Below are 11,997 nucleotides of genomic sequence, written 5' to 3'. Positions count from 1 at the left end.
TGAATTGTCGTCAAATGATATTCAGTCTTTTCGCCAACGTTCTCCATGTCCCAGCCAACTGCTCTAATGACGGCTACGTCTATTCTGCGACATCAGACCCTCACGATATGACGTAAAATACCAATGTGTATGCGGGCCACAATATAGTAATAATAATAATAATAATAATAATAATAATAATAATAATAATAATAATAATAATAATAATAATAATAATAATAATAATAATAATAATAATAATAATAATAATAATATATATATATATATATATATATATATATATATATATATATATATATATAGAGAGAGAGAGAGAGAGAGAGAGAGAGAGAGAGAGAGAGAGAGAGAGAGAGACGCTGTAGTAGAGTGCTCTGGCTTATTTCCATCCCTTGAGGTTCTTGTAATGTGCACTGAATCGCGTAGCGCACGGGCTTTTCGGATTTAGTTTATCGAAATGTCACCGCGGCCAGTTTCCACTCGCACAAGCTGGTACTCATCAGCCGTGGCGGTTGCACTGTATAATCGAGCCCTGTATAGACCGACTAACCATACAGATGCTATTTTCCACGTAAGAAATGGGACAGGAGTATGCCATGTGGGCGCCATTCTTACCACAAGTCACGTTACTGCTCAGCCACATTGAGTTTAGCGACGACGACGATAATGAATCCAAAAGATTTCTTCACTTAGCTTTTTTCTAGTTCGGGGTTCTTGCAGCTGTTGCCGTAAGCAACGCCCGGTCTACTATCACTTCGCGTTCTCTCATCACCAGTAGCCGGCACACGTATCATGACGGCTCTGGTAAACTGTTCTCACGTGCTGTCAAAACCATCCTGCCTGGAAAAAAGAAACCAAGTCACTACCTTCACGCTTTTTGAAACCGAGCTTATATCAGGCATTCAATGAACGAGACGCCCCACTGACATCACCGACCAGCGGCTGGAATGGGTGGAAAAATTTGTACTTAGTTAAAGTCGTCCGCGCAAGAGCAATGAAATTTTTTTCCACCTCTGATACAGCCAAAGGTGCAATATCCCATTGAGGGTTATTCAGAGAGAATTACACCCTGAAAAGATCATCACGAGCTTAATGACGCCAGAGTACGATTAGCTTGAGTTTTAATTTGCTTTTTTCACAGGACATTCGCTCGTCAATTACCGATAGTTGAATTGCATTTTGCCGATTTCGTGGAATTACAATGATGAAGGCGCCAGGTGGCACGCTTGCGAATGTAGAAAGCAAATTACGCATTCCAGCCAGAGGAACAGCGGAACGAAAGCAGTGAAGTGTAAATAATAATTTATTGATTCATGTCATGAGGAAGAAATTGCACTGAAACTTTCGGAGAGGCTTACGGGTGGAGTAGCGATGTAACACAAAACGTAAGACAAACAAACGCAAAACCAGGTTTGCACAATATATAGGTAGGGTTTTACATCACTTAACATAAAAGTTTGAAATGCCATTAGAGAGTAGAAGCAGAGCAAAAGGGGTACCTATATAAAAAACTAATTCCTAAGAGAAAATACCTTTTGTTTGAGTAATGGCAAGTAGACTTGCCAATGGTAAATTATATTCTATACCCAATACAACAGATCGCAAAATATTGGGTGCATAACAATGGTTGTAGCTGAAGATATATCATTAGCCCATGCGTGTTGCCAGTAATGTAATCAACCCTTATCACATAAAGGTTATGGGAGAACGTTTTTATCATTCATCTCCCATGAACCACATTGAGCAGCGCTCCTTCTCGGGGACCATGGTGTCCCCTTGTTGGCAGCCGAACGCCTCGGCGAAGGGCTTGAAGTTGACCAGGGGCAGATTGACGCGTAGACGAGGTGGCGTCTCGCCAAAGAAGGCCATGCGCTCCTCGTAGCGCGTATCGTTGGTGCGTTCGCAGTGGGCACGCGCGAACTGCACGAAGAATAGCCGTCGCACCATCAGGCTGGATCCGACGGCCAGGGTTCGCTTGGCCTGCCTCAGGTAGTACCTGAGAATGAAGAAATGCGGTCCTTAAGCGAATGTAATAAGATAAAATCATAAAGGCTTTTTCACCAAGTAATATAAGCGTCAAGTGTCAGGAGACGAAAGAAACTATAGATCACAGAACAAGCGAAACGATAATATTTCATGTGATATCAGAATGACGTGACGATATAGGTATATACCGACGGACCGTAGACTGAGTGCAAGCAGGGAAGTATCTGACGTCTTAAGAGATCTTCCAAGTGATAAAACAGATAACATGGTGACAACGACAGCGTCAGTCACAATTCGGCGGTGAATTTTCTGCAGTAGATAAGGCGCAGGTTTCTATAAAATCCTGTTGTAGCTAAATTACATTTAAAAAAATTGCAGGACTGCTAAAAACAGAAATTGCCATAGCCACTTTACATGACTGTTTTCAGTAACTGCATCGTCATTGTCATCCAACCAGAATCGTGCAGCAAGGTTAATTTATTCTTCCTACTCATTGTATTCAAGCGTCACTGATTCATGTCAAAATCTAATCTTCCTTCCCTTGAGACACGTCGAAAAATAGCTCGACTATGTCTTTCATACGTTTTACCACTCACCACGTAGGACTTCCTTATCACCGTGTATGTCATCGACTTAGTCACGGTGAAGTAGTCTATACACTATCTGCAAATACTACTGAGCATCTGAATGCTTTCTTCGTCCACACAGAAAAGGACTCAATCGCCTTCCTGCCGATGCAGTCCTATACTGGCACATGCAACGCACATATGCCACCGTGCCGGCGCCTGTGTGACATAGTGGCTGTTAGTTGCTCAGTACTTGCTTGACTATGAGTCCCTTAGCACAAAAGCAGCAACCGTACCTAAAAAAACAATTCTGAGGTGGTGTCCTTGCGACGCTTCCTAAGCCAAACACATCAGCATTCTCAAGCCTCAGCTGTAATACCCGCCATCTGTATACGGGTTCTGATGGGCGCACGCCTATTACAATACTATTAGTAAAGTATATGCATTAGGCTATACTATTACTATTAGTACAGTTAGTATAGCCTATAACTATAATATTACTACGCTATTACAATACTATACTATACTATACTATTGCTATACTAAGCTGCACTAGTCACCAACTCTTTCTATTCATTACGCCGAATACATACCCCGCTAAGCTTTAAACCTTCCGCCATGCACATTACGTGTGATGGTACGCATATGCTCCTCCTCTACTATCTGTAACTCTTTCCACTCCACGATTCGAAATCATACCCCTTTCTTCCTCAGTTATTTTCACTTCCCGGCACCGTATGGCAGCAAACATGCGCGCAATGTCTTACCTGAAAAGCGGGTAGACAATAGCGTTGTCGGCGATGTCATCCTCTATGGTGCGGATCAGGTCCACATCGTCGCGCAGAATCTCCTCGAGTGCGCGCTTATACTGCGCCCAGAAGCATTCGCGGATGAGGCGGTACTTGGCCGTCGTCTCGCGACTCCACCAGCCGCGCACACGGAGCTTGTGGTCGATGAACGAGCCGCGCTCGTCTATGGCCGCCACAAGGCCCCGAAGTATGTGCGCACCCACTAAGGGGATATCTACCGCCCTCAGCTTCCCGCCTCCTGTTAGACCAAGCGCCGCCACGTTGGAGAAGGGGAAGAAGAGCGCGTTGCGGCCGTGGGTGTACTCGTGTCCAGGAGATAGGCTGGACGCGTGGAAGTGGTTATCCCAGTCCCCGGAGCGCTTCTGGGGTCGGTAGTAGGTGCGGCGGCTGTTGATGAGCATGTTGTACACGCTCTCCAGTAGCCGAGACCCTTGAAACGCCGGTACATTAAGGTTGTAGTACTCAGCGATCGGCGTCAAGTTCTGAGCTGTCCCGAAGAAAATGAACTGGACGCGCTTGAGCTTCTCCACGGCGACGACTCTTTCGACCGGGTCGTACCATGGTGTCCGTCTGGCCAGCATCTGAAGGTGCCTGTTCAGGTCATCAAAGACCTCCCGGACTTCGGCGTCGTATCGAGTGTCGTAACGCAGAACGCTGTGCGGCAGGCCGAGGGACATTCGCAAGAATGTACGGGTGCCCTGCGAGTACACCAGCTCCAGGAGCCGCGCGCAGGCCTGAACTCTCGCATCCACACCAGCCACGATGCCGTGAAAGCTTAGCGGGGTGAAGTCTTCCACCACGTCCGGCAATACAGGGGACAAGTGAACGAGTACCCTGTAGCCAACGTAGTGGACGATGGACGTGGCGTTCGTATTGTCCAGTAGTTTGGGTAGGTCTTCAAGATACTGCGGTGCCAAGACTTCGACGCTTATGAATTCTTCTTCGTCAGATGGAAAGTTCTTGAGCAACGCGGAAAAGTACGCCGTCCAATTCCAGGAGCGGCCCTGAGGCAGCTTGTCCAAGGTTCGCGTCCTGGAAGGAGGCGGCTCGAACCTTTGTGTACTGATGGCTTCCTCTAGTTCAACTTCTAGTTTGACAATGGCGGCCGCTGCGGTCTCAGCTTCTGTGTTTACGGCTCCGAGTGCGACGAGAGCCTTGGCTATGCTGACGGCGTACTCGGTTATGTTGGAAGACGTGTACCACGTCTGGCGTCTTTTGAGGATAGTCGCCGGCACGTCTAGGTGCACGGCGTTCTTCGCCTCGTACTCGTTCTTGATGGTCACGTCGACGAAGGGGAAGACGCCTAGCGCAGCGTCTACCTTGCCAACCAGTGCGCTCGGGCTGCTGATGTTTCCTGGTAGCTGCGATGGCCAGCGGCCTAGGCCGATGTCTTCCAGGATGTCCTGGAAGGGGTCCCAGCCGAGGCCGTTGCGACTGTAGAGGCTGGTGCAGTTGGGCAGAAAGTGAGCCGCCTGATTAATAAACACGCTGGGAAATTCCTTGTACGGGTCTGCCGCTCGGTATGCGCGGAATGTCTCCTGGAGACTGTTCAGAAGTGTTTCTGTGACCTGCAAGTGCGAAGATGGACGTGATTTCAACCGTTTCATTCGATTCGCTAATTCGCTTAAAGTACGCTTCTCGTCTCGCCGCTTCGGTCCACACAGTCTCTACGAAGCCTTGACAACTCACCAAGTTATGTACAGCCGGGAAGAAGGCTCTAATAGGGCAGAATTTGTTTCAGGCTCATACCGAGTCACGTCATCTCCATAAGTTTGCATTGCATTTAATGTGAAATACCATGTGCACGTTCGAGCGAATTATCTCTTAAACCTAATATGAACAGAGCATTAATGTCCTATTAACACCCCCAATATCATATTCTCCATTAACATTTGCCGTGTGTGTTAATAGCTAATGTCGGCCGTATTATCTAGAATAATAACTTTAGTTAGAGACCTCTACACACAAAAACAATACCCCGGATAGGCCTACTGTGCATATGCTATCAATACATAGCGGAAAGCAAACGTCCACGGTAATATTTTCAATTATTTTCTTGAAAGGTACAGTGATGTTAAAGTGAAACACTCATATCTATTATTTTATAAATTCTGTCAAGCAAAGGGATTCCAAAAAAGTAATCCATGTGCACGGAATACGAATGAGTGTCACCAGCATAAGTGCGCTTTATCGACAGGCTCCGGAATAACTGCCAGTGACCGCGCGATTATTCAATTATTCCAGAAATTATTCCAAACCATTCACTATCAAAAACAATATGACTGCATTACATTTCATTTTTCAAATCGCCTGATGAAATACCGCCTAAAAACTATTTAGCAAACCGAGAACAATATTCGCTCGAGGTTGTAAAGCCGATTATATCGAGCCTTACTTAACTGGTTCCTGTATGTTGTGGTTAAAAATAAAACCCTTACCACTACATCTATCATGTCAGGTGTACTCTCTAACATCCGAGCTAAAATAAAACTTTTTGCAAGGACAGCATCTTTTTGAAAACAGGTTACTGGATGAACGACCCCAATGAATTCAACGTCTCTATGATGAGATCACATGGTGTTCAAATAGTAAGTAGAACACCGCATTAAAAATGCTTTTTCATCCATAACGGTCTCAAAAACAAAGGTCTGACTTAGTGTTTAGCATTAATATCATACTGCTCGCTCTAGTTCGCGAACGTAAGTACCAAGGGTAAATTATTTCGCATCATCTTTAACAGTACTTAACAGTACATCTTTAACAGCTGAAAGATCGTTGTTCGTGCTCAGACGATGACTTCAAGCTGCGTCAATGGAGATCAAGCTGTTAGCCTAGGGCGCATTTATACGTTCAATTCTGGAATATGGTAATACAATTTGGCTTTCGCTTACGCGGCCGCTCACCAGCAAACATGATGGAGTGCAGCAAATGTCAATCAGATTTATCTTTAAAAAACACAGGACATGAGATTCACCACCACAACTTCTCAAACAGGCCTGTATACTTTCTTATAAAACAGCGTCACACTAGCAAGAATGAACTTATTATGAAGTCGCTGCTCGTGGAACCCCAAAAGCAGCTCGCGAAACCCAATTTGACAATCCCTGCTTCAAGAAATTTATCCCGCACCGATTGGTATTGTAATAAAGGAATGTAATTGCTTGCATCCCTGCCAATTAGCGCATGATAATAAAATTTGTAGCTATCGTAAAATTGTTACAAAATAGATCATGTTCAGCCAGATATCACGTGCCACTCATGACACTGTATTATTATTTGTAAAAGTACATAGTTTACCACGTTATATGTTCTGCCTTTTACAATATGACGTGTACTGTGTTTTATTTCCTGTTATGTGTATCTTTCTTATGCTCGACAGATAACATCATGGAGGGGCTTTATCGGCACCTAAATCTAAGGTTGGTTCAAAACGCAGGAGCGTGGGCTCATAGGCGGCGTATAACCGAAAATATTAATTGCTGATCGAGGGCGTTCGCCATTAGTTAATGGTACTGGTTTGCTATATTCCCTAACAAATTAGCACACGACGTTGCATTGCTGCAACCGCCACTGCTGCGACAGCATCATAAGTCGCAGAACTTAGATTTAATTATAGCCGCTTTCACTAGATTTCTCCGAAAAAGTAGTACATGGTATTTAACCGGTAGCTTACTGGTGCTATTTGCACTATTCCAGGGCTCTTTTGGGGACACTTCCGGCAGCCTTCCGCAGCTTCTGCGTTTTTTATCTATTGTCTTTAATTGCATTTCGCTGTAGTTTCATGAAAAATATTTGAAAAGCTTATGGGAATCGTAGCCGCATTTAAAAAGACAGGTGCTTATTCTCTAGATGATAAAGTAGGAAACAGAACAGCAACAGTATGGGGCCATGCGATGACTGCCAGAGCAGGTAACGATGTCACTTCGAAGCAGAATGAAGCAAGCATACCTCTGTGCCATAACTACACAACCGCTTAAATGCGCGACGCCTTATAACTAAGAGAAGCCGACCGTTCTATCTCGCAGTTTTCTACTCAATAGCACATGAGCAGATGATGCTACCAGCTGACCACCACCATGCACCTATGGCACCTTTTGTTGAGAAGGGATAGAAAAATTACGAGGGACATTAGCGACTAAAATAGTGAAAGGTGAAAGCCTGAGTGCCGCATTCTGCTACGCAACTGTCACTAATTAGCAGTTATTAACTAATTATACATTAATTATTTACTTAGTAATTACCCAGTATATAATTAAGCCGTCAGTTACCAGTTCATTGTTGAATTACTCAACTAGTCATTTGTTAGTAATTGCTCAAGTAATTGACTAATAATTAGTCAATAATTGGTAATTGACCATTGAATGATATAGGGCCATATGAGGCACGCATTCGCGCCTACTGTAGTGGTGGTCTGTGATTGGTCGAGACCTCTGTGACGTCATCCCGCCTCGGCCAATCAGAGTTGGCTGTGGCGCACCTGAGTGATGTAGGGACGGCGAGGTGCGTCAATCTCCTTGAGTATTTCCCCCTCCCTGTCAAGGCCACCGACGCCGCAGACAAACTCGTAGAAGTCGTCACAGGCGTCCAGGCGCGACTTGCCGCTGGTTCTAGTGCTGTGTGCGGCGCCGGCTCCGGAAACGGCACCCATTGCTTGACCGTGCGGGTCTCTCCCCCACCGGTGGTGGCGTGGGTCTGCCGCGTTCTGAGCACTGCGGGAGTGATGCCAGTGCCGGTTGTGCTCGTGCTGCACCTTGCCAGGGGAGTGGCCGGATTCTTTGTGACCATGGTACTCCACGTCGATCTTGCGGTGATAGCCTGCGGCATTGTCGACATGACCATTTCTGGCAACAGTAACAAATTCCCGTACATTAAGGGAAACAATTGGCCCATTGGTCAAGCAGTCTTCAACCTTAGTACGCGCGCCGCGCGGTCTCAGTGAATATGTATTTGGGCTACTGTGACCTAACTCGTGAGTTAGAACCGCAGTCAGTGGCCACATTCATGCGCACGTGAAAAGTGTGAGTGCTACGTAATGACTTTGCATGTTTGAGGTCACGAAGAGGTCGAAATAATCCGGGAGCTATCATTACGGCGGCTGTCATTTAATGTGTCACTTCCAGACGTCACGCCTATATGGCAAGCGTATACCAAAACAATTAACGGCGTTGTGTAACGAAACATTTCCTTCACTATCGCCCGTTATTTACATCGCTAGAGAAGAAAACTCGTGACATCGCTTCCGCGCAGGGTTCGAGAGTGCGTATGGCCCTATCGCTCAAGAGGAAAGTATACAACAGTTGCATCTTACCTGTACTCAACTATGGGGCTAAAACGTGGAAGCTAACAAAGAGGGCTCTACTTAAGTTGAGCACAACGCAGAGGGCTATCGAACGAAAAATGGTAAGGGTAACATTAAGAGATTGAAAGCGTGCAGAGTGGGTCAGAGAAATAAATCAAGTTACTGACATCCATTCTAGTGGAAATCAAGAAGAAATGGACATGGGCAGGACATGCAGTGCGAAGAGAGGATAACGGATGGTCGCTTAGGGTAGCAAACTGGATTCCAAGAGAAGGAAAGCGTAGCAGGGGGCGGCAGAAAGTTAGGTGGGCGGATGAGGTTAAGAAGTTCGCAGGGGTCAAGTGGATGCAGCTAGCACAGAACCGGGTTAAGTGGAGAAATATGGGAGAGGCCTTTGCCCTGCAGTGGGTATAGTCAGGCTGATGATGATGATGGCCGTACAGATGTCCCTGGCAGTGCTAGCAAGACGGTGCGTTCTGGACACGTACCTTCCAGTATGAGGAATGCGAGAACGAAGGCCGAGGCGAAAAGCAGCGCAGAGACGAATCCCGACAGGATAGACCAGCACTGGTGGGCCATGTTGGGAAGCTTGGCCATGGCTGGAAGCCGTTGTAGTCCTCGGGAGTGCAGAATACAGTGCAGACAGAGGCGGCTGTTGAAACCTCCGAAACCGTTCCTGTGCTTCACGCCTCGTGATGGCAGGTCCGAGCTGCTCGTGAATCTTCTTTTTCTTCTTCTTGGCCTTTTGAAACATGGCACGTACCCGCATGGGGGGATTGGCCAAGGTGTAATGGCATATGCAAGGAGACAAAAATATTAGCGCCAAGTGGGAATTAAAAAAACATGTTGCAATGGTAAACGACAGAAAAGCATTTAAAGTAAAATAACAATAAACACAATATTTTGGTGAAAAAACAAGGTCTAGAAGAAATATTGAACAGCAGTTCAACCTAGCAGTTGCAATTGTGTAATCATGGACAATCCCATAAATTCAGCCCAATTCAAATCATTCAGGGCTCTCGCCGAGCGATGGTAACACTGGTAGAAACAAAAGGAGGCCTAACCTATAGAAAGGAACCTCCAGGTAGATCATTCTGTGACGTGCGAACTTTCGGCAGGAAAGAAGAAACAGCTCAACAGATGTATGCTGCTGTGTCTTTTGTCTTCTCTTTTTCCTCGTCTGCGTTCACTGAGAATGTCATCAGCGAAGATTTCAGGAGAAATATATAAAATAAGAAAAATGTCGAAATGACATTCTCTTAACTCCGAGGAAACTGATTAATTACTTCGGCTTGCATTTTGAATATATCTAAACTAAGAACACTGCCATCTTAAGCAGTATAGTGCCCAGTATGGTACCGACACGGAGCACAGCATGGATGTTTCGTCCGCGATGCTGAACTGACTGGTGTAGCTGGGGCTACTATATGATCGGATCATCTTTGTAGAGGTACGGTTGACTGGAAAGGCAAGGTTGTCGGCTGCAGGAGGATACGATCTCGAAAAGGCGTTCCACCTGTTGTTACTCTCAGTCTTAATTATTTTTGGCGTGTATATGTAGGTAGATAAACGTTTGCCTTTTGTTCATTATTATTGCATGTTTTCTTCATCCAGTGTTTTTTTTTTGTTCTTGTCTTTCCCTTTTTCATTTTATATTTACTTCTTTATCAGACTGCGACTTTTAATTCTTGCTTCTGCCCTCAATTTTGAAAAAGTTATGTACTCTAGAACAATGTCTTGGTTAAAACATTACGCCTGAGGCATCGTTGTCAGCTGGATCATGTCGGAGTGCAGAAAAAGGATTCCAGCTCTACACCCCGCCGAATTAGCCTACAAAGACAGTCGATGCATCATTTGTCATGCACGGTTGTGATGATTATGATTTCTGCAATGTGTTGAACAGTAGGTTTCTACACGGTGATTGCGCGGAGGCTTAGTTCTTAATGTAATAACGCCGGCAAAGAATGGTTTCACGTGCTTTTGTCAACTAACTCCAAATGAATGACAACTCTGTCATAGCCTACTTGGTAACAGCTACAGTCTTTAGCAAATCCATTGTCGTCGTGAGATATTTCAAAATGAGAAATATAAACTATTGATTCCTGCATCATGGGCACGAACCAAGCGGAATAGGGAGTTAACCTGAACTGACCAACAAATACAAATCCACGCAGCTCATTGCTATCCTTATGTAGAACCTTTTTTCGATTGTACAGAGCTTATCTGCTGTCTTTCTAGGTCGTGTGCAGTGGCGCTCTTACATCTTCGATGAAAGTCTAACATTCGGATGCGAGAAGATCAGGGCTTTTCTCCTTCAATATTTCGAACGCTGGCTATTTCTAATGAGCCACACAGAAAGACGAATCAGATACAACTTGCTCATCGATAGAGTTAAGCGAAGTTACCGCTAAGTATGCAGCCGGCGCAGGAACTTGATATTTGTAGGAATATGGGAAAGGCTCTGCCCTGCTGTCGATGAAGTCGCAGGCTGATGACGATGATGACCGCAAAATAATTGACACCGCGCTAGTCTCTGGCCATTTATGCATACAGTGCGTGCATTTCAGGTTGCATTTCCAGGCACAAATTACTCTTTACGCCAATCAATTCCCTTTTTTTTTTTTTTTTACATTTCTTCTAACCCTACCGCGGTAGCGCAGTGGTTAGTTGCTCTGGACCTAAGGACGCGAGGTCAAATCCCTGCCGCGGCGGATGCTTTTCGAGGGAGGCGAAGAAAATGGCGCCCATAGGCTGTGCGTGCTCTTTCTTTAGACTTTTCTAGGGCATTCAATCGTGTATCTCATAAGCATCTACTCGCGAAAATCTCATGTCTCGGATTTCCCAATAACCTAATGCGTTAGCTGGAGCATTTTATGAAGCGAAGCTCACAGTTCACATCTGATAACGACTTCAAATCATCCCTAAGTGACGTAACCTCGCGAATTCCTCAAGGTACCGGCATACCTCCACTACTTTACCTTATATATGTTAATGACTCACCTTCTAAGGTTAAGTGTAAAATGCAATGTTTGCGGATGACAGTGTCATTTATACTTCAATTCATAGTCCGGCTGATAACCGTGCCTTGCAACAGGACCTGAACGTCATTCCATAATGGTTTGAAAAATGGCAGATGCCCTTAAACCTATCTAAGTGCAAATCCTTGTCCTTTACTCGAAAGCATACCTTGGCTCATTATACTTCCGGAATTTCGTCCATTCCTACCAATGTAAGACACTCGTACAAATATTTAGGTGCACATCTGACATCATCATTTTCATAGCTCACCCATATTGAAACTATTTTGCCCCGATGCTTCACGCTCACTTGGTCACCAGAT

General features: G+C 45.2%; 2 protein-coding genes across 2 annotated transcripts; both read right to left on the bottom strand.

Annotated features, from left to right (window-relative positions):
* Window positions 1–1,537: 1,537 nt before the first annotated feature.
* Window positions 1,538–4,965, bottom strand: LOC146176070 (neprilysin-1-like). The gene is made up of 2 exons (XM_084581248.1): window positions 3,317–4,965; window positions 1,538–1,993 (listed from the first exon to the last, which is right to left on the bottom strand). The coding sequence occupies exons 1-2, from the start codon at window positions 4,963–4,965 to the stop codon at window positions 1,714–1,716; spliced, it is 1,929 nt and encodes a 642-aa protein (XP_084437374.1). The 3' UTR covers window positions 1,538–1,713.
* Window positions 4,966–7,814: 2,849 nt separating this feature from the next.
* On the bottom strand, window positions 7,815–9,328 carry LOC146176069 (uncharacterized). Its single transcript, XM_084581247.1, has 2 exons — window positions 9,146–9,328; window positions 7,815–8,173 (listed from the first exon to the last, which is right to left on the bottom strand). Exons 1-2 carry the CDS (start codon window positions 9,252–9,254, stop codon window positions 7,815–7,817), a joined length of 468 nt encoding a protein of 155 aa, XP_084437373.1. The 5' UTR covers window positions 9,255–9,328.
* Window positions 9,329–11,997: the final 2,669 nt, after the last annotated feature.

The sequence above is a fragment of the Amblyomma maculatum genome, chromosome 10 (genome assembly GCF_055883805.1).
Source record: "Amblyomma maculatum isolate TAMU_Amacu chromosome 10, ASM5588380v1, whole genome shotgun sequence".
Classification (NCBI taxonomy): domain Eukaryota; kingdom Metazoa; phylum Arthropoda; class Arachnida; order Ixodida; family Ixodidae; genus Amblyomma; species Amblyomma maculatum.
Note: the sequence above shows the minus strand (reverse complement) of the source record. Positions and strands in the feature narration are given on the sequence as shown.

Excerpts from the sequence above, each read along its gene's own strand:
- LOC146176069 (XM_084581247.1), bottom strand. The coding sequence starts at position 9,254 with ATGGCCAAGCTTCCCAACATGGCCCACCAGTGCTGGTCTATCCTGTCG. Across the intron at positions 8,174-9,145 it reads CGCATTCCTCATACTGGAAG|GCTATCACCGCAAGATCGAC; the intron begins GTACGTGTCCAG and ends ACAATGCCGCAG.
- LOC146176070 (XM_084581248.1), bottom strand. The coding sequence starts at position 4,965 with ATGAAACGGTTGAAATCACGTCCATCTTCGCACTTGCAGGTCACAGAA. Across the intron at positions 1,994-3,316 it reads ATTGTCTACCCGCTTTTCAG|GTACTACCTGAGGCAGGCCA; the intron begins GTAAGACATTGC and ends CTTCATTCTCAG.